Source organism: Salvelinus fontinalis, unplaced genomic scaffold (assembly GCF_029448725.1).
Source record: "Salvelinus fontinalis isolate EN_2023a unplaced genomic scaffold, ASM2944872v1 scaffold_0365, whole genome shotgun sequence".
In the NCBI taxonomy this organism is placed as follows: domain Eukaryota; kingdom Metazoa; phylum Chordata; class Actinopteri; order Salmoniformes; family Salmonidae; genus Salvelinus; species Salvelinus fontinalis.
The window spans coordinates 26,888-52,092 of NW_026600574.1; the positions used below are offsets into that span (position 1 = coordinate 26,888).

The window sequence follows — 25,205 nt, forward strand, 5'->3', positions numbered from 1 at the left end:
CCCTGGTGAGACAAAACCGCGACTCATCAGTGAAGAGCACTTTTTTCCAGTCCCGTCAGGTCCAGCGACGGTGGGCTTGTGCCCATAGGCGACGTTGTTGCCGGTGATGTCTGGTGAGGACCTGCCTTACAACAGGCCTACACGCCCTCAGTCCAGCCTCTCTCGGCCTATTGCGGACAGTCTGAGCACTGATGGAGGGATTGTGCATTCCTGGTGTAACTCGGGCAGTTGTTGTTGCCATCCTGTACCTGTCCCGCAGGTGTGATGTTTGGATGTACCGATCCTGTGCAGGTGTTGTTACACGTGGTCTGCCACTGCGAGGACAATCAGCTGTCCGTCCTGTCTCCCTGTAGCGCTGTCTTAGGCGTCTCACAGTACGGACATTGCAATTTATTGCCTTGGCCACATCAGTCCTCATTCCTCCTTGCAGCATGCCTAAGGCACGTTCACGCAGATGAGCAGGGACCCTGGGCATCTTTCTTTTGGTGTTTTTCAGAGACAGTAGAAAGGCCTCTTTATTGTCCTAAGTTTTCATAACTGTGACCTTAATTGCCTACCGTCTGTAAGCTGTTAGTGTCTTAACGACCGTTTCACAGATGCATGTTCATTAATTGTTTGTGGTTCATTGAACAAGCATGGGAAACAGTGTTTAAACCTTTACAATGAAGATCTGTGAAGTTATTTGGATTTTTACGTTTTATCTTTGAAAAGTCTTGAAAAAGGGATGTTTCTTATTCTGCTGAGTTTATATTTACTCCCCTGCCTATTCAAATCAAATTTATTTGTCACATACACATGGTTAGCAGATGTTAATGCGAGTGTAGCGAAATGCTTGACTCTTCACTTCACTGCTTGACTCTTCACTTCACTATTCATTTGGACAGTGATGTTAAAACATTTAATTTGGCTCTGTACTACAGAATTTTGGATTTTTTTATATTTATTTCACTAGGCAAGTCAGTTAAGAACAAATTCTTATTTACAATGACGGCCTACACCGGCCAAACCCTCCCCTAACCCGGACAATTGTGCACCGCCCTATGGTACTCCCGATCACGGCCAGTTGTGATACAGCCCAGAATCGAACCAGGGTCTGTAGTGACGCCTCTAGCACTGAGATGCACTGCCTTAGACCGCTGCACCACTCGGGAGTCAATTTGAGTTTAAATGTTTTATATGAGGTGATTTCATACATACCGGTATCTGTTTTACCGTTTTGAAATAAATGCACTTTATGTATCTAGTACCCCATTTGAAGGGGTCATAAGTATTTGGACAAATTCACTTATAGTGTATTAAAATTAGGTCAAAAGTTTAGTATTTGGTCACATATTTCTAGCACGCAATGACTCTACAGTCTTGTTGGATGCATTTGCAGTTTGTTTTGGTTGTGTTTCAGATTACGTTTTGCCCAATAGAAATGAATGGTGAATAATGTATTGTGTAATTTTGGAGTCACTTTTACTATAAATAAGAATAGAATGTTTCTGAACACTTCTACATTAATGTGGATGCTGCCATGGTTACGGATAATCCTGAATGAATGATGAGTAAGAAGGTTTCAGATGCACACAGATCAGGCCCCAAAACATCCTAACCTCTCATCATTACAATAGCTTAGCATTTTGGGGGGGTAGGATATTTGTGTGTCTGTAGATTTCTCACTCATCATTATTCATGATTCATTCATGATTACCCGTAATCATGGCAGCATCCACATTAATGTAGAAGTGTTAAGAAACATATTAAATACGCAGGGGAGTGTATAATACATGTTTTTATCTATAAACAGGCCAAACGTCAACCTACCTCTGTTTCTGTCTCTCTCTCTCTCTCTTTCTCTCTCCCTCCCTCTCTCTCTTTCTCTCTCCCTCCCTCTCTCTCTCAGGGAGGAGGAGGAGAGGATGGGGGTCCAGGGCCAGCAGGGTCAGATGGTACCAGAGGTCCAGCTGGAACCATGGGTGTAGTAGGACCAAAAGGCTTTACTGTAAGTAACCCACACTTTATGGAGATCATGTGTGTGTGTTCCTTTCCACAATATACAGTAGAAGCAGCTCCATTAAACCCATCACATTTAGAATGATGAATGAAATACTGTAGTTGTTTGAATACGTGTACCATGGACCATACGATGTCAGGAGAGACACAGGAATGCTACTTATATGATATAGGCTGAGGGAAACATTGACATGTTATTGATTGTGGATCATTGTTCATTTGTCCTCTCAGGGAGACCCTGGTAAGGCAGGAGAAGTGGGGACCCCAGGTGTTGCAGGACAGAGGGTAAGTACACTACACTCATCAGGGGTTCAAATAGGATTTTGTAGGTGGTGGAACTGCCCCTCAAACTGGTTCATTTCCAAATATAAACTGGGTGGTTCGATCCCTGAATGCTGATTGGCTGACAGCCATGGTATATCAAACCGTATCCCACGGGTATGACAAAACATTTATTTCTACTGCTCTAATTAAGTTGGTAACCAGTTTATAATAGCAGTAAGGCACCTCGGGGTTTGTGATATATGGCCAATATACCACGGCTAAGGGCTGTGTCCAGGCACTTCGCGTTGCGCCGTGCATAAGAACAGCTCTTAGCCGTGGTATATTGGCCATGTACCACACCCTCTCGGGCCTTATTGCTTAAATAAAACATTTTCAGTTTCCATTCTAAGCTTTCTCCCATTATAAGCTGGTAGAACTCTGCTGTAGTACCTCATAGTACACACTGACCACTGAGGACTGTTTCTCATACAGGGGGTTAATGGGAAAACTGGAGAGATGGGCGCTGGTGGCACTGCTGGTCCAGCAGTAAGTATCTGGTTAATATGTTTCAATTAAACGATATATACCAACACAGTTTAAACATGAAATACTGTATGGGGTTATGGTAAGCTTAAACCGCTGCTGGTTGTCCTGCCCATACTTGACTTCTTTTAGGGAGTTGCAGGGAAGAGAGGAGAACAAGGACCTCCTGGTATGAATGGCTTCCAGGTATGCTGTTTCACATGGGATTTATTCACCTTGTGTTTACTAGAATAGAGACTAGTGATAGTTCTAGTCAATAAAGGGGAAATGAGAGCTATAATGGTGTGATGTATTTCAGGGTCTACCTGGATCTGCTGGTCCACCTGGAGAGTCTGGGAAACCAGGTGCTGAGGTACGGTATGACATCACGCCCGACTGTGACATACAATAAGCTCTATTTACAGTTGATTTGTTTACAGCTTATTTATGTTACATTTCAACAATAGATAATTTCTTTAGATAATGAACTAAATGTTGTTCGTTTGATAGACTCATGACTGGGTATGTGTGCCTTTGCCTGCAATGGACCAAACAAAGGCACATGTTAACCAGTCATGAGTCTGCCAACATAACGAAACACAGTCCATTCATTATCTACAGTAAGAATCTAGAAATGTAACAGGTTTTTGAGTTGAGTTATAGATCAACACTACTATTAGGTTCAGCAACGTTTCCGGGTTATTTAATGCTGCATTTACACAGGAAGCACAATTCTGATATTTTACCCTATTATTGATAGCAGGTTGGCATTTATTGGGATGACTCATGTTCTGGAGGCAGCTCTGCAGGGTAGTTACATGCTGGCACAGCCACAAAGTCAGAAAATCTGATTTTAAACCTAACCTTAACCACAATGCTAACCTTTTGCCTAACCCTAACCTTAAATTAAGACCATTTTTGTTTTTATAAATGTTTATGATATATCACCAATTTTGACTTTCAATCTGGCCCATAAACGTCAACCTGCTTCTTGGCAAAATTGCTGTTCTGGTTGTTCAAAAGACCAATTAGTGGAAAAATATCAAAATTAGGCTGCCTGTGTAAACAAGTTCGAGTTGATTTGTCGTATGCCCGTATTCGATACACATGGTATACACAGTCCAATGAAATGCTTACTTGCAGGTTCCCTCTCGACAATGTGACAACAATAAGAAATAGCAAAAGATAAGAATACAAAAATAATAAGGAAAGGAACTCAGTAGAATATAATAAAAATGTAGCATAAGTATAAATGCAGGAAGTGTGTCAGGGAAGGGGATTGGTCAGTAATGAAGGTGGAAGAGGGGATTGAAACAGCCTGTCTGTTGTGTTGATGAAATGGTTTTGGTATTGTCATTCCCAGGGTATCGCTGGAGAGGGAGGGGCTGCTGGTCTCACAGGGCCAAGGGTAAGCCATCTTAATAGCTGATTTATCTATTCATTTGATGCCCATTTGAATACAACCCGCAATAGGGGAAAAGTAACCCTGCCCCTCTGCAGAGAAAATGCATCTTCCAACTGAAATCATAATCATATTGATATTTTTTCAATACAGAAGTACAATTACCTAATACATAATGGACACCTATCGTGTGGCAAAATTCATTTTTTTCCCCAATGCGGTTTTGTTTGAGTTCAGTCCTTATCTTCACTACTAAAATAAGGTTTGTAACTAGGGCACTGTGTTTTTGTTAATCATGTCACATGACCTGAATTTTAATCTTCATGTAAAGCTTTTTCATCAAACTGTCCCATTTTTAAAATGTCAGAAGGTCCAGCACCATCTTCAGACAATTGCTTTAATTTTTTGGTCTAATTCTCATTTCTGGAAAAAGCTTAAAATCCAGGTCATGTGACATGATAACTAAAACACAAGGCCCTGTTTATAACATACAGTGCTGTAAAGACGTTGTTTGTAGCTGACCAGTGGGTGATTGTATCGCAGGGTGAGCGTGGCATCCCAGGAGAGAGAGGTGATGTGGGAACTAACGGACTACCGGGGCCCAAAGGTATTTCAGGGGGGCCAGGACCAGAGGGATCAAAGGTAAGTCTAGAACACATCACTTTAAAAGATGTATTTATTTGTGTCTTTATTCATTCAGTCATTTAACCAGGTTGTCAAATGATATCTCTTCCACGATGGAGGCCTAATGCAGATTAACAATGTAATGATAACCTCATATATCCATGTTATTTCCCACAAACATGATATGAGAGTTGTTTCTGTGTGTGTTCTTCCCCCAGGGTGGGTCTGGAACTAAAGGAACCGTTGGGGACATAGGAGCTGCAGGCCTGCAGGGGATGCCAGGGGAGAGGGGTATCCCTGGTTCTCCTGGTCCTAAAGGAGATGTGGTAAGTATCTGTGTTGGAGGGGAAAATATCAACCAAAACTTGGTAAAGTCCACAAAGTACCTCCAGAGTCCAAGACACTAGAAGGAACTACAAGTTGTAACCCTTCAAAGTGGTGTATTCCATGCTATAACTGGGTGGGTTCATTCTGCAGTCCTGTTCTGCTGACCCCTCTTCTCTCCTTAGGGTTCAGTTGGTGAGAAAGGAACCGAGGGTACTGCTGGAAACGACGGGCCCGGGGTGAGAGTTGCCTTACACATACATGTCTACACATACCTTTCTGAGTCACCTAAATGGATTACATCAAGGATTTAAGCAAAAATAACATCTTAAAATGTCACCCACAACAAAATTCTGTTAGGTTCAAGTTGAATGATATGTCAAAATGTAGTGACGTCATCATAACCAGTTGTAGGCCCTGGGTGGAGTGGAGTGACCTTTTGATGCACCTTCTAGTTTCATTGGTTTCATAACCATAGGAAGTTGTTCACAGCAAGTTGTCGAATATTTGAAATCCTGTTTGTTTTTCATTTGAAGGGACTTCCTGGTCCAGTTGGACCAACAGGAGGCATTGGGCTCAATGGTGATAAGGTAAAGCATTCACTCACTCACTCACTCACTCACCTCACTCACTCACCTCACTCACTCACCTCACTCACTCACTCAAATGTATTCATGAAGGCCTCTTTACATCATCAGTTGTCACATAGTGCTTTAACAGTAACCCTGCCTAGACCCTAAAGGTGCATCCAGCATACAGTCACCAACAGCACTTAGACAGACAGACTAGATGAACATACACTGTAGCAGAGAACACCTATCCATATTAAGGCCTCAGTGCCTACCACAGATACCCAGACAATATATTATATTTGTTTGTTTTAGGGAGAGGCCGGCCCTAAAGGGCCCCCTGGACGTCGAGGAGCGCGAGCAGTGGCCGTAAGTACTGCGATTCATTTTGTAAAACTATTGACACGTGAAATACTGTAAGTTGTCTTGTGTACAATTGTGTACAATTGTCCCATAGTAAAAAAAGACAATTGCAACATACTGTTAATAGTTATCATATACCTCTGTACTGACCTCTGACCCAACATCTGTTATAGGGAGCTTCTGGGGAGCCTGGTCCAACCGGTGCAGTAGGATTCCCTGGGTCTCCTGTGAGTGGCTTTCAAACAATGTGGCGGTCTGTCACGCCCAATAGTGTCAGCTATGACAGGCGCCTTCCCTGTTGTATTGTGTCCCTTCATGCTCTGTTAATTTGTCAACCTTGGCTTGGTGTTGTTACAGGTGATGTCTGAACAGATTACGCTGCAAACATCCTCCTGTATAATGTTGAATACAAATTTCAGTAATGGTCAAAGTTAATAAGCATTTCCATATAACCACATAGTAAATATTTCCATGGTAAGACTTGGAAGTCGTTTCGCATTGCGATGAATCTGCCCAGTAATCATGGTCATTGTGTCCGACTCTTCGCAGGGTCCTGATGGGCAACCCGGGGTCAAAGGTGAACCAGGAGAGAGGGGTCAGAAGGGTGAGGCTGGAGCACAGGGACTCCAGGGAACAGCTGGTAAACTTGGTTCCCAGGGTCCTGCTGGTGTGACTGGACTAAAGGGGGCCAGAGGAACACAAGGGGCCGCGGTGAGTGCGTCGTACTGAGGGTGACATATAACGGCTGGAGCATTCATAGAAACACTTCACCATGGTATTTACTGTAGAAATAGACCTGATCATGGCTACTCAGCACAGAGTAGGAATGCTTTTCCAGGGAATTCACTGAATATGTAGTACAGTATGTTGATATTTTCTGATAAGAATTTCATCTGTCATTTTCAGGGTGGGTCTGGTTTCCCAGGATTCCCTGGGGGAGTTGGTCCAGCAGGCTCCGTTGTGAGTTAATCCTACTATCGACCAATCAAATCACTTTCTACCTATGAGATCACCAATAAATTATTTCATAAACAATAGCAATATAGTGAAATATGTTATTCCATTACTCACGTTGTCTTTCCCCTCTTCCAGGGTGAGGTAGGGGTGCCTGGAGACATTGGTACCCCAGGGAAGGCAGGTACTCCTGGACTTAGAGGCGAGAATGGAGGCCCTGGGCGTGTAGGAGAGAGAGGGGCCCCGGGCCCGGCAGGTGCCCCAGGAGACAAGGGAGAGCCTGGAGAGGATGGACCAGGGGTAAATATGAGAGAGTTACAGAAGTAAAACATTTAGCTGTATTGTTCAAAGTGGTTTACAGAGCGAGACTTCTCTGCCATCCTCCATTACGCTATACTTCTTTTGATAGACTAGAAAATATCTGAAGTTACCATTGGCCAATGGGATGGTCTTTGTTTCTGACAGGGCCCTAATGGGCCGGCGGGACCACCAGGCATCTCAGGACAACGAGGTGTTGTGGGCATACCTGGAGTCAGAGGAGAGAGCGGGATGGTTGGGCCCCCCGGTACTGCTGTATGTATGGAACTCAAGTTCACATTCACCATTCATTTCTATAGTCTTGAGAGTAGTATCATTATACACTGAACAGAGTCCCAATCCAAGACTCAGTCAGATATACAGTACACTCATACACTTTCCATTTGTGTCCTGACCAGTGATGTCACACTTTTTCCCCAGGGTGCACCCGGAAAATCAGGTGCCCCCGGAACTCGGGGAGGCAAGGGTGCTGTCGGTGCAGTCGGGTTACCAGGGGCAACCGGACCAAGAGGGGACCTTGGTCTTACGGTATGTGTTTTCACTTAATTGACCCATGACTGTTCTGTCTGTGGGTTCAGTGAACACATTTCCATTAAACCAACTGTGGATTAAAACATACTGACACCTTTCATTCATGTGGGAATTATAATAGTTCCCCTGAAAAGCAGGTCTGTACTGTAACAGAAGGATACTGTACTATACAGCACAGGTAAACTTAATGCAGCAATCTGTCTTTACAGGGTAATGCTGGGTCTGATGGGGTACCTGGTAAGGATGGACTTATAGGAGCCAGGGTAAGACACAGCTACAGATGGACAAGAAACTTTATGGAAATGTATGATCAAACCATTTCACCAGAAAATCTGTCCTGTCTGTCTGTCTGTCTGTCTGTCTGTCTGTCTGTCTGTCTGTCTGTCTGTCTGTCTGTAGGGAGATAGAGGGAATCCTGGTGCTGAGGGTCTTGCTGGAACTCCGGGGCTTCATGGCTCTGTTGGTCCAGTCGGCACCTCTGGTGTCCCTGGGAAGAGAGGAGACAATGTGAGTAATCTGGACATTGCCACAATGCCATCGCAGAGTTAATTGCCACACCAACGTTCAGAGCCTTCTAGCCTTGAGACATGACTGTAGACCCTTATGGCGTTAGAGGTCATAGGAGTCTACAGTGTTTGAGGTCAAAACCCAGTATGAAAATATATGCACTCACTACTGTAACTCACTACTGTCTTCTCTGGATAAGAGAGTCTGCTAAATGACAAAATGTAAAAATGTAATGTTTCAGGGTTACGCGCTGTCATGCTCTGAGTAGATGTGACAAGGTTGGTAGTAGTAAACTCATTTTAGGTTCTATGATTTGATTTCCCTTGACATAGTTTTTTTGTTTTTCAACACCAGGGTGCTAGAGGGCCTCCAGGACCCCAGGGACAATCAGGGATCCGGGGGAAGCTGGTAAGAACACCTCTCTTACATTTCCTATGAAGTAAGTACACTACTAGTGGTAGTAGTATGCCTGTTGATGAAGTAAGTACACTACTAGTGGTAGTAGTATGCATGTTGATGAAGTAAGTACACTACTAGTGGTAGTAGTATGCATGTTGATGAAGTAGAGTACACACTACTAGTGGTAGTAGTATGCCTGTTGATGAAGTAGAGTACACACTACTAGTGGTAGTAGTATGCCTGTTGATGAAGTAGAGTACACTACTAGTGGTAGTAGTAGTATGCCTACTGATGAAGTAGAGTACACTACTAGTGGTAGTAGTATGCCTGTTGATGAAGTAGAGTACACACTACTAGTGGTAGTAGTATGCCTGTTGATGAAGTAGAGTACACACTACTAGTGGTAGTAGTATGCCTGTTGATGAAGTAAGTACACTACTAGTGGTAGTAGTATGCCTGTTAATGAAGTAGAGTACACTACTAGTGGTAGTAGTATGCCTGTTGATTAGTACATACTGTATAAACTAGTGATATGCAAAATCTGTTTACTTTTTCCCCGAACCAATATTGGTATCATATCGGTTTAAATGAATAGCATCAAAACAGTTGAATAACATTGCACTTCCAAGGCTTTGTAGCTCAGACAGCTGCTTGCTGATTGCCCATTGGGTCAGGTGTGAATGCCCGTGGTCCTAACCTACCCCTCAGTTCGAATACAATGGGAAGCTCGTTCCAAGTTTTAATGTCGCATGCAGTGAAAAGTCTGCCTTGCAAACTCAACAGCGCAATAATCAATAACAATGTATTACTAGGGGAAAAAACACAAGAAATAAGAAAAAGTAAGTAAGCATACTATACTGTATACAGGAAATATTTTAAAAGTCAGTTCCAATACCATATTTACATGTGCAGGGATACTGGAGTGATGGAGGTAGATATGTATAGGGGTAAGATGACTAGGCAACAGGATATAAGTTGAACAGAGTAGCGGCAGCTTGCATGTGAGTAGGTGTGTTGAGTCAGTATAAATGTATGTGCATATTATGTGTGAGTGTGCAAATGATGGAGTGAGTGTTTGTGTGTGTGTGTGTTGGAGTGACAGTGAGTGTGAGTGTGTAGGTCCCTGTGAGTGTGCAGAGACAGTGCAAAGATTTAAATAAAAGGTCAATTAAGATACAGAGTTAAGTCAGATTGTCTGTGTAGCTATTTTGTTAGTTTGTTAGCTATTTATCAGTCGTATTGCTTGGGGATAGAAGCTGTTCAAGAGCCTGTTGGTTTCAGACTTGATGCACCGGTGTCTCTTGCCGTGCGGCAGCAGAGACAATAGTCTATGGCTTGGGGGGTTGGAGTCTTTGACCACTTAATCGCCCATCAACAGGCAGTGAAGTATACTAAAGAGCCTGTGAGAGGGTTCTGTGCCTACAGAACCGCTATCACGATATGCCTTGCTCGTATTGATATCAATATCAAATGATATCGAAATCATATTGAATTCTCAATATTGATGCCCAGCACTAACATGAACCTATGATACTGACACAGGAACCTGTATCTATTGACAGACCAGTAAACCCATGTTGTATAAGTCTCAATGAGTGTTGATCTGGATAAATCTGCTCACAGTAATTTACAGCAAATGATCATGTCTTTTTTTTAATCCTAGGGGCCTCAAGGGCCACAGGGAGACAGGGGAGCCAAAGGAGACCAAGGAGAGAGAGGGCAGAAAGGCCACAGAGGCTTCACTGGATTGCAAGGCTTACCTGGGACAACAGTGAGTAAAAACTGCCCAAGCACTATTAAAAGGCATAATCTGTCATTTAATTTATGGAAGATTGTATTAACTTCGCAAAATCAATGAAATGCTTTTATTATTAATTATGTCAGCCAATAACAGGCTAATCAATGGCCTTCTGTTTGTAGGGACAATCTGGGGATGTTGGAGCTCGAGGAATTGTAGGACCTACTGGACAGAGAGTAAGTACACTGAATAAGCTGTCAATGCCTCAGTATAATGGTCAATTTGTGTGTGCTGTTTGTTTCCCTTTATAAATCTGATTGTGTTTTTCATCAGGGGCCCCCTGGTGTGGTTGGCCCCGCGGGAGGTGATGGCCAAATCGGGCTGACCGGGCCCATGGGCTCCCCTGGATCAAGAGGAACCAGTGGAGACATCGGACCTCAGGTGAGACGCTAGAGACTAGTGGTTCTGTTGTCATTATGCTGGTTGGATCCGCTATGACTTTCAAATGGATGTCAGAACAAACCAGGCTTTGGATGTTGATCAATTGCTTGTCCAATAGAATTGCTTGTTAGATTAAGCATGCAAATAATTCATACATGTGTCGTGTCTTTGGCTATGCCGTATTAAATGATATGACATGCTATTCTATAAAATCCTTTCTCTGTAATTAATATTACCTGATTGAGCTAGTCATGTAAATGTAATTAACTCGAAAGTCGGGGCACGACAAAATAATATTTATAGAGCAGTTATCTTCCGAATAAACTCTTAAAGACCTAGTAATATTTTACATCAATAGCAGTCAATATTAATCGTCACCTTATTTCTTTCTCATCTGAAAGTTGTAAATTCTTGGTTATCTTCATGAACCCTGGCTAACAAGTTGAATCAGCAATACAAAATTGGGTTTAATTATTTATTTACTAAATACCTAACTAATCACACAGAATTACATATACACAGAATGAATCATACCTTGATTACAAATTACGTCATAAAGGAAAACGTCCCTAGCGGACGGAACAGATATGACAGCTGGTTACCCAAAGGAAAGGGGGCTGGGTTTGAGTGAAAGAGCGGGAAGACTGAAGAACAAAGGGAGAAGCAATGTCTCTATCGGGCCGTAGGCAACTACTCTATCGTAAATACAGAATCTTATGCATTCTAAATTACCGCCCATTTGGAAAAGGAAAAGGCAATGAATATTTACTCTGAGCTGCTAGGTTGGTGGTAGATGGAAGGCCGAGTTGCCCAAGAGTTCTTCCATCCTTTGAAGAGCGTCTCTGGTGGTAAATTGGATACGTTGTAGTAACGTCATTGTGTGGTAGACGGGATACTCTGTCTGTCCTCTCCTAGCCCAGTTTAAAGCGGCCGCTGCTAACTCAACGGCTAGGAGGTATCACTTCTGTAGTGAATAAGAGTTCAAAGTTCATACCATTCGCAACCAAAGCTCACGCTGAGGTTGGCTTCGTTCTGTAGTTATTATCTGAACCCTTCTGACATCGGATCGTCATCCTAATGTACCCGGAACAGAAGGTTACATTTTCGTCAAGGGCTTATATAGTGGAGGGAGAAGGGTGTGTTTTCATAGTTTTATAACCTATGTCTCTTCACAGGGGTGGGCCACTGATTGAGCAGAGCCCTAACCTTATGAAAACCCAAATCTCTCATTTGGAAGCTAAAATTACATTTAATCTTTTCACCAATCATTTTATATTTAAACATTTGAATTGCACAACAATTCCATGTGAATCTGATAACTATAATGTGTAGACTTTCCACTGTACCGTTAATGTCATCCTATCATTGATGAGAATGTCTCAGACGACAACTGAACTGACATCATATTCATTAAGTACCAACGCATATGTTCAACTGGTTGTATTCCCAAAATATGGTTCATTTCCCCCCACCTGATATTCCCAGAATCTCTGTTTAACAAAGGCTATTCAAGAGTCCCTCTGTAGAGTCAAGAGAGAGGGAAGGGAGAAAGGTATTTATGGGGTATCATAAACCTTACCCACAGGCCAACGTCATGACACCTGTGACACATTCAGTGTTTCTAATGCAAAAAAGCCAACAAGGAGACATGGCATATCAAAGGACAGTAACATACCTGTTTCTTGACTTCTCTCCTCTTTTCCAGGGGCCTCCTGGGGATGCTGGTCCCCCTGGTCCCCCAGGGACCCCTGGCCCTCCCACTGCTGGGGCTGATATGTTCGGCTTCAGCAGCTCCTTCGACTACGACTACGGCGAGGACCAGGATGGACCACCTCCACCCCCAGAGTTTAACGGGGATGAATCAGCCCCCCCTCAACCCCCTCCAGAGTCCAACTGGAACGACTCCGGCCCCCATCCCCCTCCAGAGTTCAACGAGGATGAGGCGCGTCCCAATAATGCCTCGACCATCCTCGGGGCAGACCAGAGCGTCCAGACCACGCTGAAGAGCCTCAGTGGAAACCTGCAGAACATGAAGTGCCCCGATGGCAGCCAGGCCAACCCCGCCAAAACCTGCCAGGACATCAAGCAGTGCCATTCCCTTAAAAAGACTGGTAGGTCCAGTTTTCACCACAGACTGTGTCTTCTCTTGTTTTTAACTGCTTTTTGTCTTGCCTATTCTTTACTCAAGCTTTTGATTTGCTGCGACGTAGTTAGATGTTAGATGAATTAATGGATGCATATACTCGTTAGGTGATATTGACTTTATTGACAAGTGGAGTCCGTGTGCCTAATAGATGATGAGGTAGCTGATATGTATCTACTGTATGATCTGATACTTGGTCTTTCCATGTCCAGGAGACTACTGGCTGGACCCCAACCAGGGCAGTACCAAGGATGTTATCAAGGTGTTCTGCAACATGGAGACTGGTGAGACCTGCATCTCAGCCCACCCCATCTCAGCCAGCATCCCTCGCAAAACATGGTGGACCAAATCCACTCCCACTGCCAGCAAACCTGTCTGGTTTGGAGCAAATATGAATGGAGGAACTAAAGTGAGTATATAAAATATACACGATGTCTATTCAATGAACGCAAGTAGTATATAGATGATAGCATTACACTGTGGATACCTCTAAAGCGGCCAACTGTTTCTATGAATAAACGAGCTACCATACTGTAGAATAAATTCACCAAGCACAATACTGCTTTAAAAACATACATCCTCTGCTGCCTTGATTATATAGCAATGGAAGACTTCTTTCTGTCAGAAAAAATAGCTGGAGATGTTTGTGAAAAACTGTTACACCTCCAGGTGTATTTTTCTAACATTGATGTAAAAACTGAAATGCTGATTAATGTACAATAGTGTCCCTGTGAAATACTTTTTTTCAATGAACTTCTGATTCCAGTTTAGCTACGGCAACAAGGAGGAGCTGCCCAACGCCGTAACCATTCAGATTAGGCTGATCCGCCTGCTTTCTAAGGAGGCTGTCCAGAATGTCACCTACCACTGCAAGAACAGCGTGGCCGTGAATGACGGAGCCACAGGCAACCTGAAGAAGGCTCTGATCCTCAAGGGCTCCAACGGACAGGAGGTCAAGGTTCAGGGCAACTCCCGCCTCAGATACACTGTCCTGGAGGATGGCTGCTCTGTAAGTCACCTAACTATCTACCTACAGTACCTACCTACCTATACCTACTTCTACCTACAGTACAGTATACCCACCTACCTACCTATGCCTACCTACCTATACCTGCCTGCCTACCTACCTACCTATACCTACTTCTACCTACAGTATACCTACCTACCTAACTACCTACATACCTACACTACAGGTCAAAAGTTGTAGAACACCTACTCATTCAAGGGTTTTCTTTATTTTTTACTAGTATCTACATTGTAGAATAATAGCGAAGATATCAAAACTAAGAAATAACACACATGGAATCATGTTGTAACCAAAAAAAGTGTTAAATAGCCACCCTTTGCCTTGATGACAGCGTTGCACACTCTTGGCATTCTCTCAACCAGCTTCATGAGGTCGTCACCTGGAATGCATTTCAATTAATAGGTGTGCCATGTTAAAAGTTAATTAGTGGAATTTATTTCCTTCTTAATGCGTTTGAGCCAATCAGTTGTGTTGTGACAAGGTAGGGTTGACTCTCATGAGGACCGCCACAGGAAAGGAAGACCCAGAGTTAGGGGGATAGACAGAAGATAGCCCTATTTGGTAAAAGACCAAGTCCATATTATGGCAAGAACAGCTCAAATAAGCAAAGAGAAATGACAGTCCATCATTACTTTAAGACATGAATTTCAGACAATATGGAACATTTTAAGAAATTTTTATGTTTTTTTAAGTGCAGTCCCAAAAACTATCAAGCGCTATGATGAAACTGGCTCTCATAAGGACCGCCACAGGAATGGAAGACCCAGAGTTACCTCTGCTGCAGAGGATAAGTTCATTAGAGTTACCAACCACAGAAATTGAAGCCCAAATAAATGCTTCACAGAGTTCAAGTAACAGACACATCTCAACATCAACTGTTCAGAGGAGACTGTGTGAATCAGGCCTTCATGGTCAAATTGCTGCAAAGAAACCCCTACTAAAGACACCAATAAGAAGAAGAGACTTGCTTGGTCCAAGAAACACGAGCAATGGACATTAGACCGGTGGAAACTTGTCCTTTGGTTTGGAGTGCAAATTGGAGATTTTTGGTTCCAACCGCTGTGTCTTTATGAGATGCGGTGTGAGTGAACGGATCTCCGCATGTGTATTTCCCACCGTAAAGCATGGAGCAGGAGGTGTTATGGTGTGGGGGTGCTTTTCTGGTGACACTGTCTGTGATTTATTTAGAATATAAGTCACACCTAACCAGCATGGCTACCACAGCATTCTGCAGTGATACGCCATCCCATCTGGTTTGGGCTTAGTGGGACTATCATTTTTTTTTCAACAGGGCAATGACCCAACACACCTCCAGGCGGTGTAAGGGCTATTTTACCAAGAAGGAGAGTGATGGAGTGCTGCATCAGATGACCTGGCCTCCACAATCACCCGACCTCAATCAAATTGAGATGGTTTGGGATGAGTCGGACCGCAGAGTGAAGGAAAAGCAGTATACAAGTGCGCAGCATATATGGGAACTCACTGAAGACTGTTGGAAAAGCATTCCAGGTGAAGCTGGTTGAGAGAATGCCAAGAATGTGCAAAGATGTCATAAAGGCAAAGATTGGCTACTTGAAAAATCTCAAATATAAAATATATTTTGATTTGTGTAACACTTTTTTGGTTACTACATGTTTCTATATTTGTTATTTCATAGTTTTGACATCTTCATTATTATTCTACAATGTAGAAAATAGTAAAAAAAAAAAAAAAAAACTTGAATGAAACCCTTGAACTTTTGACCAGTGGTGTACTTCTACCTACAGTATACATACCTACCTGCCTGCCTACCTACCTATCTATACCTACCTACCTACCTACCTACCTACCTACCTATAACTACTTCTAACTACAGTATACCTACCTATATCTACTTCTACCTACCTACCTACCTACCTATACCTACTTCTACCTACAGTATACCTACCTACCTACCCATCCTTTACCTACCTACCTACAGTATACCTACCTACCTATACCTACTTCTACCTACAGTATACCTACCTACCTATACCTACTTCTACCTACAGTATACCTACCTACCTATACCTACTTCTACCTACAGTATACCTACCTACCTATACCTACATCTACCTACAGTATACCTACCTACCTATACCTACATCTACGAAAAGTATGTGGACACCTGCTCATCGAACATCTCATTCCAAAATCATGGGCTTTAATATGGAGTTGGTCCCCCTTTGCTGCTATAACAGCCTCCACTCTTTTGGGAAGGCTTTCCACTATATTGGAACATTGCTGTGGGGACTTGCTTCCATTCAGCCACGAGAGCATTAGTGAGGTTGGGCGCTGGTGTTGGGCGATTAGGCCTGGCTCGCAGTCGACGTTCCAATTCATCCCAAAGGTGTTTGATGGGGTTGAGATCAGGGTTCTGTGCAGGCCAGTCAGGTTCTTTCACACCGATATCGACAAACCATTTCTGTATGGACCTTGCTTTGTGCACAGGGGCATTGTCATGATGAAACAGGAAAGGGCCTTCCCCAAACTGTTGCACAGGATTGTCTAGAATGTCTGTGTATGCTATAGCGTTAAGATTTCCCTACACTGGAAATAAAGGGCCTAGCCTAAACCATGAAAAACAGCCCTAGACCATTATTTTTCCTCCACCAAACTTTACAATTGGCACTATGCATTGGGGCAGGTAGTGCTCTCTTGGCATCTGCCAAACCCAGATTTGTCCGTCGGACTGGAAGATGGTGATGCGTGATTCATCACTCCAGAGAACGCGTTTCCACTGCTCCAGAGTCCATTGGCGGTGAGCTTTACACCACTCCAGCCGACGCTTGGCATTGCGCATGGTGATCTTAGGCTTATGTGCGGCTGCTTGGCCATGGAAACCCATTTCATGAAGCTGCCGACGAACAGTTCTTGTGCTGACATTGCTTTCAGAGGCAGTTTGAGTGTTGCAACCGAGGACAGACGATTTTCACGCGCTACGCGCTTCAGCACTCGGCGGTCCCGTTCTGTAAGTTTGTTTGGCCTACCACTTCATGGCTGAGCCGTTGTTGCTCCTAGACGTTTTCCCTTCACAATAACAGCACTTAAAGTTGACCGGGGCAGCTCTATCAAGGCAGAAATTGGACGAGCTGACTTGTCGGAAAGGTGGTGCCATGTTGAAAGTCACTGAGTTCTTCAGGAAGTCAATTCTGCTGCCAATGCTTGTCTTTGGAGATTGCATGGCTGTGTCCTCGATTTTATACACCTGTCAGCAATGGGTTTGGCTGAAATAGCCGAATCCACAAATTTGAAGGGGTGTCCACATACTTCTGTATATAGTGTACCTACCTACCTACCTACCGACTTACTATGGCTGTTGCTGTGGCCCTATTACCGCAACACCGGCAGTCATGACAGCAGTAAAATTCAGCTTGACTGTTGAGTCATGGTAATATCCTCTTATGCACTCTGGACATGCTTTAGGAGTACCCAACTTGCTAACTATCATCAGGTCCTAATCGCTATTGGCCTGGTACTCAGGGCTCTATTGTCCCTCCATCAGGTCTTAATGGTCTGGTACTCAGGGCTCTATTGTCCCTCCATCAGGTCCTAATGGTCTGATACTCAGGGCTCTATCGTCCCTCCATCAGGTCCTAATGGTCTGGTACTCAGGGCTCTATCGTCCCTCCATCAGGTCCTAATGGTCTGGTACTCAGGGCTCTATTGTCCCTCCATCAGGTCCTAATGGTCTGGTACTCAGGGCTATATTGTCCCCCCATAAGGTCCTAATGGTCTGGTACTCAGGGCTCTATTGTCCCTCCATAAGGTCCTAATGGTCTGGTACTCAGGGCTCTATTGTCCCTCCAGCAGGTCATAATGGCCTGGTACTCAGGGCTCTATTGTCCCTCCATCTGATCCTAATGGCCTGGTACTCAGGGCTCTATTGTCCCTCCATCAGGTCCTAATGGCCTGGTACTCAGGGCTCTATTGTCCCTCCATCTGATCCTAATGGTCTGGTACTCAGGGCTCTATTGTCCCTCCAACCACTCTGACATCAATGCAAATGCAATCGAAAATCACATTTAAAAAAATATATAAAAACAGTATGTGCTTTTAAAACTCACCTCACGGTGATTGAAAAAAGGTCATGACCGTCACACCCCTACTACCTATCTATACCTACCTGCCTACCTACCTACCCCCCCCCCCCCCCCCCCCCCCACCCCGCCCAACCAACCAACCATCTACCTACATGCGTTGTTGAATGTCTGAATCAGGTGTGCCAAAGTGGTCTGGGAAGTGGGAACAAAAGCCTACCCACCCTGTCTTTTAGTATTCAGGATTGTATAATTAACTAGTGCTAAAGCAGCAGTTACTCTTCCTGGGGTGAACACAACACATAAAACATGATATAATACAGAACATTAAGAGACAAGTACATCACAAGGACAGAACTACATACATTTAAAATAAGTATACAAGCTTTCATACATGTATGCCTTCATAATCATCTCATTATGTGGTTCTGTCCTATTGTTTACTTGTTTACGTTGTATAGGACAATGAGTTGAATTCAGAATTATAGCTACGGTATGTCTTCTTCTCCTGTGTCTGCAGAAATCGAATGGAGACTGGGGCAAGACTGTGATTGAGTACAGAACTCAGACGCCAGCCAGACTACCTATCGTAGACTTGGCCCCCATGGACATAGGCAAGGAGGATCAGGAGTTTGGCCTGGACATCGGACCTGTGTGTTTCTCCTAAACCCAACACACATGGATGGATGGATTGATTTATTTAACCCTATGAGGAGTGATTTTTTAGAACGCCATCCTCCATTCTGTTTAAAGAGGCAATCTGGATTTCAAACAACAAAAAAGCACTCACTTTTTAGTTACATTCTTCAAGAATCAATGGCTATATATCACTCATTTAAAAGATTGCCCCTTGAAGAATTAGGTTTCAGTTCAATAACTAATAATGAACAACAAGCCCTTGTGATGTCATCAATTAGAATCGGTTGGAATGTTGTCGTCCATTCTCCTCCAAAGGGTTAAACATTCCCAAGACTCTTGGACTACCTGCTGAAGCGATCAGCTTTGTACATAAAGGCAGGGCGGAGAAACGACAGTACAGTATATGTCCTGCCTGCTACTAAAATATTTATTGCTTCTTTCCAAGAAACAACTAAAGTTGTTAGTGCAATGGTACTGGTAGTAATTACTATTGAAGAATGCAGGTGTATTGTATTAAGAAGATTGTGTCATGATGGAGTTTCAGGGCCTGAAGGTTTCAGCTTGTTGAAAACATGACAATTTATGGAACTTAAGAGTCAGTGTCGTATGACGTTCCATCATACATTTCTTTACCAGTTTCTCAGTGAATGCCACTAAATAGATATACTGTCACTTGATGTAGAGACAAAACAACAACAATTGTATTCCTTTTTCTAATGTAAATGCAACATAAGAATGTCAATTGCTCGTCACACGTTTATTATTCCTGTTTATTATTGATATGATGATATTTTCTTCTGTCGACTGATGGTGTTACACCCAATAAAATGAATCTCATGCCCTGTTCAGTCAATCTGGTTTAAGGTTCAGGTCAGGATGAATAAAACAAATACCTTCCCATTTAATAACAGTGTTTGAATTACGCAGGGGCACAACTTGAATTTCAGAAGAGGGGAGGACATAATGTTTATATTTCTTTAGGAATTTCAGAAGGTGGGGACATGTCCCCCGTCCCCCCCCCCCGTCCCCCCCCCCCGTCCCCAGTGAAAGTTGCAGCCCTGGAATTACAAATTGGGGAGATTTCACCAATTAGAAAAGAGAGACAATCCCAGAAGGAAACATTAACAAGAGCACACAGACTATTTATGTTCGATTTCTTTATTAAAATACTGTCTAATGTGTAATTAAAAAGGGATATAATGACAGTTTACATAGAAATCCTAGTCGGTCAACTTTCACACAGCCAATATTGTTTGGAGGGAAATAGATGCTCTTCCTTGATTATCATCTATACAGTTGTGCTCTGATATATTGGCACACTTGCAAGATTCACTATTTCTTCAAAAAAATAAGTTGAAAGTGAAAAAACATTTGGTGTTCACACGTGTATTTGTTTGATTTATAACTGCACAGGACCAAGAAAAAAATATATAAACTGAAATTTTTCACACAAATGGCCTGGACTAAAGGTGATAAGTTGCAGGTTCCTACAGGGTCAAAATAGCCATTAAACCAGTTTTGAAAATAGAAACCACAATATTCTGCTCTATTGCACTCCATTGTAAAGTGCAAGGGTGCCGATATGTTAGAGCACAATGGTAGATGAACATGGCATCTTGATTAAAAAAAGGGGGTGTTTATTTGCCATGCGTAATAAATCTTACAAGAGCTTTTACATTAAAGTCAGCATTAAAAACTATAAGAAAGTTTAGAACAAGCAGTAACAATTATATGCATAATTAATTAAGTCCAATTCCCCCTGGAAAAATGACCCCACATCCAAACAAGAAGAAAAGTTCAGGGTTGAGTGGAACAACATAGACTGAAGATCAGAGGCAGGTAACAGTTCACTGTTTCTCTCATCTCTATCAAATGCAAAACGTTGTAAAACTTTTAACCAATTACAGTACTACACGCTCCCACTGAGATGTCTGAATTCCTAATTTCTGTAAAACTTCATCGACAGAGGGCACAAGATAATCTCCAAATTCCCAGAGTCTTCTGTCGAGGACCAGCTGCTCATTGGTCCAGCTTTCTCTCCGAGCCTCTTTCACCTGCATGATCTTACACACGTCGGACGGAACCCTGACAGAGTCCCCATAGCTCTGTGTCACCTCAAACATGGCCGTCTGCAGCACCAGACGGGGGTTGACCACCATCTTGTAGGAGCGGAAGGCGTCTTCAAGAATAAGCTCTCTGTAGACGTAGTCCAGCAGATCCACCCCCGGCGCCCTCCTCCGTGCGGAATGGTCTTGCGTAGCAGTACCGGCTGTGGCAGGGAAGAGGTGCGTCTCCATCAGGAACACGGCTGCGTCGGGGTGCTGCCCCTGCAGGTCCTCCATGAGGGGCAGAAGAGAGCTGTGTGAGGCCGGGACCAGGAGCTGATCAACGTCAGCCAGGAGGACGTACCGTGACCTGTACATGTTCCTGTAGATGCACTCGTTCATGATGGTCAGCTGGCCGTTGAGGTGGATATCCCCTTCCAGCTCCTGGGCCTTCCACCCAGTAGAGGGCTTGAGGAAGTGGTTGATGGGCCAGCCAATCACCTCCAGAGTGCCCTCCTCTGCGTAGTACTGGAGGACCTTCTCCAGGTCAGGTCCACAGCTGGTGAGGTAGAGGACAACCCTCCGCACCCCCAGGAGCTTGTAAAACTCCATGGTCTGGACAAACTGTTGGACGTTGTTGTAGTCTCCAAACATGCTGGACATGCACACGGTGAGGTAAAAGGGGAAGTCCTCCTCCCGTCTCTCCCGGTTCTGGATGCTCAGAAATGTCCGGTTGAGGGTGTCCTGGATGTCGAGGGATGTGCCGAGAGTGACGTGCGTGGCGTGGCATCCTGGTTCTTCGAGGCAAAGCATGTCTGCGGCCACATACGGGTAACCATAGTGGACGCTGTGCGTTACGACAGCAGCTGGAGCAACCTGGGGGGCATGTCCTGAGCAGCACAACACACAGTACAGAGACATGGGTCGGTCTCTGTTGACCATGGCAATGATGCGTGTGGCTCCCCCTTCCCTGTGGTCCTGGTATGCAGACACCATTAGATGAGTTGAACCCTTGACTGGTGTTATAGTCTCATTGGCTGTGTGAAGAGGGCAGGTAGAGAGAACAGGGGGAGGAAGGGAGTGAGCTTGAGTAGAGTTGGTCCTGAAAGTCACCAATGGGGAAGACAGTGTGACAGATACTGTGGCAGACAGACACAGGATGATCAAAACCACTTTCCATTTCTGACTCCTGGATTGGTGCACGTCAGCCATTTGATCTGTTGGAGACCTATAGGAGGATCATGTCACAATCAACAATCAACGATGATAACAACAACATCATCATCATCATCACAACATCCTCACTATCCCTGTCATAATCAAAACATTGACATGGATATTATCAGTGATGCACTGAACAATCAGACAGGGAAAATCAAGGCAAAGTGGCTTTCAATCAGCCTAATCCATCTGGTCCACCCCAAACATATATCCTGATATCTCCATACTTACATGTTGGCTGTGTGATCCTCCACCTGGTCTGTTCTGTCATTCAGTGGGGCTGTAGGGGAGTCTCTCATCTCTCTGTTGTCAGGAGTTTCAGGGGGGCAGTCAAGAGATTCAGGCTCTGGTCCAGATGATCGTGTTGCTCTTCTTCTCAACATCTCCAGGAAAATGAAGGGGGGCTCTGACGGCCAATCAACACAGGTTACATTAACACTATAACTGCTGGGCCTCAAGGCCCCCCCTTTAAACTAATGAGCAGTCATTCTGACAGCAACATTCTAACAGTGTAATTAATACATTTTATATTCAGCATGCTAAAGCAAAAATAATCACTTGGTTGTGTTTATGAAGGCCTTGGGTAACAACATTAGAATACCATTTTTATTTTATTTGAATTAACACAATAGCATTTTCATTAGTTTATGTCACTGTAGGCTGTATGTACAAACTAAAAAACACAAACATTCAAGCGTTACATCAATTTCATTTGTGGAGTGACTTTGTTAAAACTATGAAACAGAAAGCATATGTGTTGGAACATGGTAACAGATTATTTTTATAAGAACAAATTAAAAAGTAAAATACCTCAACCACCCAGTCTAGTCAAGACGCGCGGTCAAATGATTACAACATCAGTAGCCTAAGCATCATTATAAGGGCCAAGTGGCCTTGATAAATAGTGAAACTCAATAATGGCATTGTAATGAGTATAAGTATCACATGACAGCGGTCAATAATAGTAATTTATTGTCAGCTTGTGCTTGTGTATATTCACCAATGGCATCAGTTGAATTTCATTTAGCTGTTATCCCTTGTTCTAACAGATGGCAAAATCGTCGTAACTTTCACTTGCTTGTCACACTTTGACATGCTTTGTTTGGTTGTAGTGTGTAAAAGTTTCCTGTTTTCTCTTTATTGTGTCCCTGTCGTCTTGTCATTCTGTGGAGTACAACGGCTGGTAAGGTGCCTTATTTTGCGCAAAGGGTGGGAGCTCCCATCTCACTTTGTTCATGGTCCCAGCCAGACTTGTTTTCTTTGGAAGCAACTTGTTCGCCAATAAAGGAAGAAATTTTCCCCGGTGACAATCCTCCCCTTACCAAGGTAAGGTTCCACAAGCCTCATCACCACATTCTCTGACACCTGCTCACCTGCTGCCTGATGTTGATATTTTGTAAAATTGCGCATGCTCTCACTGTGTAGCCTACTCCGAGAAGAGACAGTTGATTGAATTTTCTCTGCACAAAAGGCCGAATCTTATTGTTTGATAGGGATTTAATAAGGAATTAAAGAAGAGGGATTATGAATGTGCTGAAACCTGCTAAATCAGTAGAGTACAATGGAAACCATAAACATTTTGAAAACAGTTGTCTGCACCCACTTCAAACTGCTTTTCAACCCAGACCTTAGAACCTGTCACATTTCCACCTAGAGACATGTGCACCCAATATGATCATATTTATAATAATAATAATAATAATACAATACTCTTATTCGTATTAATGATGATGATATTAATAATAATAATAATAATAAAGCTGTAACATATGACTATTTAAATGTAATATACCAATACTGTCATTATTTCAATAGGTTTACATAAGTGTAATACATTTTAATAGGCTATTCTTCATAATTTCAATAGGCTATTTTAATACATTGAAATATACATTTTAACCTGAATGTTTTAATCATAAAGTGCAAGTATGCACTCAATTCAATTTGGGGAATACAAATTCAAAACTATTGAATTTAATTACATTTTCTCTTAGCAAAACATTAAGATCAAGACAACTTTTGCCCACAATCAATTCATGATTTCTGACAATTAATCACAATTAAATGATTTAATTTGTACCCACATTGAATACCAGCCTGGTCTCAGAGACCAGACGTAACATAGTAAATGTAAATCCGAAAACACTCAAATTCGTATAATATGTTATGTTTGGTATTTGGTATTTTATTAGGATCCCCATTAGCTGTTGCAAAAGCAGCAGCTACTCTTCCTGGGGTCCACACAAAACATGAAACACAACACAGAATGACATAATACAGAACATCAATAGACAAGAACAGCTCAAGGACAGAACTACATACATTTTTAGAAAGGCACACGTAGCCTACATATCAATGCATACACACAAATATCTAGGTCAAATAGGGGAGAGGCGTTGTACCGCGAGGTGTTGCTTTATCTGTTTTTTTTTAAACCAGGTTTGCTGTTACATAAGATATAAGGTTAGTTAAGGCAATAACAAAAGTAGGGTGGTTGGTCAAGGTGGATGGGTAGGCATATAACACGAATGTCTAGAAACCCAACGGATGTGAGTTCAAACCTCATCACGTACAACTTTAGCGTATTAGCTAATTAGCAACTTTTCAACTACTTACTACTTTTTAGCTACTTTGCAACTACTCAGCATGTTAGCTAACCCTTCCTCTAACCCTAACCTTAACCCTTTTAGCTAACCCTAACCCTTTTAGCTAACCCTTCCCCAAACGCGAACCTTAACGCTTTAACCTAACTCATGAACTTAACCCTAACCTTGAACCCTAACCCTAACCCCTAGCATAGCTAACACCAGCCAGATAGTTAACATTAGTGAACTATGTAGAATTTGTAGCATATCATACGTCTTGCAAATTTGTAACATATAATACGTTTTGCAAATTTGGAACATATAGTAAGTTTTGCAGGTTCGTAACACATTGTACAGTTTGAAAAATTGTAACTTATAATACGAATTGTAATTTGTAACATACCATACAAAATGGGTGATGGACATCCACAATTTAATACATACCGTACGAAACATAACATATCATGCTAAATGATATGTCTCAGATATACATACAGAATAACACAAAATGCTCTGAGACCAGGTTGTGAATA

At 42.9% G+C, this 25,205-nt stretch overlaps 2 protein-coding genes across 2 annotated transcripts in view; one reads left to right on the top strand and one right to left on the bottom strand.

Annotated features, from left to right (window-relative positions):
* Nucleotides 1–19,667, top strand: part of LOC129845775 (collagen alpha-2(V) chain-like) — a 39,573-nt gene extending 19,906 nt beyond the window's left edge. The window contains exons 28-54 of the mRNA XM_055913681.1: nucleotides 1,889–1,987; nucleotides 2,230–2,283; nucleotides 2,755–2,808; nucleotides 2,938–2,991; nucleotides 3,104–3,157; nucleotides 4,148–4,192; nucleotides 4,730–4,828; nucleotides 5,029–5,136; nucleotides 5,320–5,373; nucleotides 5,671–5,724; nucleotides 6,019–6,072; nucleotides 6,240–6,293; nucleotides 6,616–6,777; nucleotides 6,973–7,026; nucleotides 7,159–7,320; nucleotides 7,486–7,593; nucleotides 7,759–7,866; nucleotides 8,079–8,132; nucleotides 8,269–8,376; nucleotides 8,731–8,784; nucleotides 10,439–10,546; nucleotides 10,696–10,749; nucleotides 10,847–10,954; nucleotides 12,660–13,065; nucleotides 13,310–13,506; nucleotides 13,864–14,106; nucleotides 18,703–19,667. Of these exons, the coding sequence (XP_055769656.1) occupies nucleotides 1,889–1,987; nucleotides 2,230–2,283; nucleotides 2,755–2,808; nucleotides 2,938–2,991; nucleotides 3,104–3,157; nucleotides 4,148–4,192; nucleotides 4,730–4,828; nucleotides 5,029–5,136; nucleotides 5,320–5,373; nucleotides 5,671–5,724; nucleotides 6,019–6,072; nucleotides 6,240–6,293; nucleotides 6,616–6,777; nucleotides 6,973–7,026; nucleotides 7,159–7,320; nucleotides 7,486–7,593; nucleotides 7,759–7,866; nucleotides 8,079–8,132; nucleotides 8,269–8,376; nucleotides 8,731–8,784; nucleotides 10,439–10,546; nucleotides 10,696–10,749; nucleotides 10,847–10,954; nucleotides 12,660–13,065; nucleotides 13,310–13,506; nucleotides 13,864–14,106; nucleotides 18,703–18,849 (2,856 nt within the window). The 3' untranslated portion in view covers nucleotides 18,850–19,667. The remainder of the gene's footprint in view (nucleotides 1–1,888; nucleotides 1,988–2,229; nucleotides 2,284–2,754; nucleotides 2,809–2,937; nucleotides 2,992–3,103; nucleotides 3,158–4,147; nucleotides 4,193–4,729; nucleotides 4,829–5,028; nucleotides 5,137–5,319; nucleotides 5,374–5,670; nucleotides 5,725–6,018; nucleotides 6,073–6,239; nucleotides 6,294–6,615; nucleotides 6,778–6,972; nucleotides 7,027–7,158; nucleotides 7,321–7,485; nucleotides 7,594–7,758; nucleotides 7,867–8,078; nucleotides 8,133–8,268; nucleotides 8,377–8,730; nucleotides 8,785–10,438; nucleotides 10,547–10,695; nucleotides 10,750–10,846; nucleotides 10,955–12,659; nucleotides 13,066–13,309; nucleotides 13,507–13,863; nucleotides 14,107–18,702) is intronic.
* Nucleotides 19,668–20,000: 333 nt separating this feature from the next.
* Nucleotides 20,001–22,486, bottom strand: LOC129845776 (uncharacterized). The gene is made up of 2 exons (XM_055913682.1): nucleotides 22,319–22,486; nucleotides 20,001–22,094 (listed from the first exon to the last, which is right to left on the bottom strand). The coding sequence occupies exons 1-2, from the start codon at nucleotides 22,468–22,470 to the stop codon at nucleotides 20,723–20,725; spliced, it is 1,524 nt and encodes a 507-aa protein (XP_055769657.1). The 5' UTR covers nucleotides 22,471–22,486; the 3' UTR covers nucleotides 20,001–20,722.
* Between the last annotated feature and the right edge of the window lie 2,719 nt (nucleotides 22,487–25,205).

Excerpts from the sequence above, each read along its gene's own strand:
- LOC129845776 (XM_055913682.1), bottom strand. The coding sequence starts at position 22,470 with ATGTTGAGAAGAAGAGCAACACGATCATCTGGACCAGAGCCTGAATCT. Across the intron at positions 22,095-22,318 it reads GAGGATCACACAGCCAACAT|GTCTCCAACAGATCAAATGG; the intron begins GTAAGTATGGAG and ends ATCCTCCTATAG.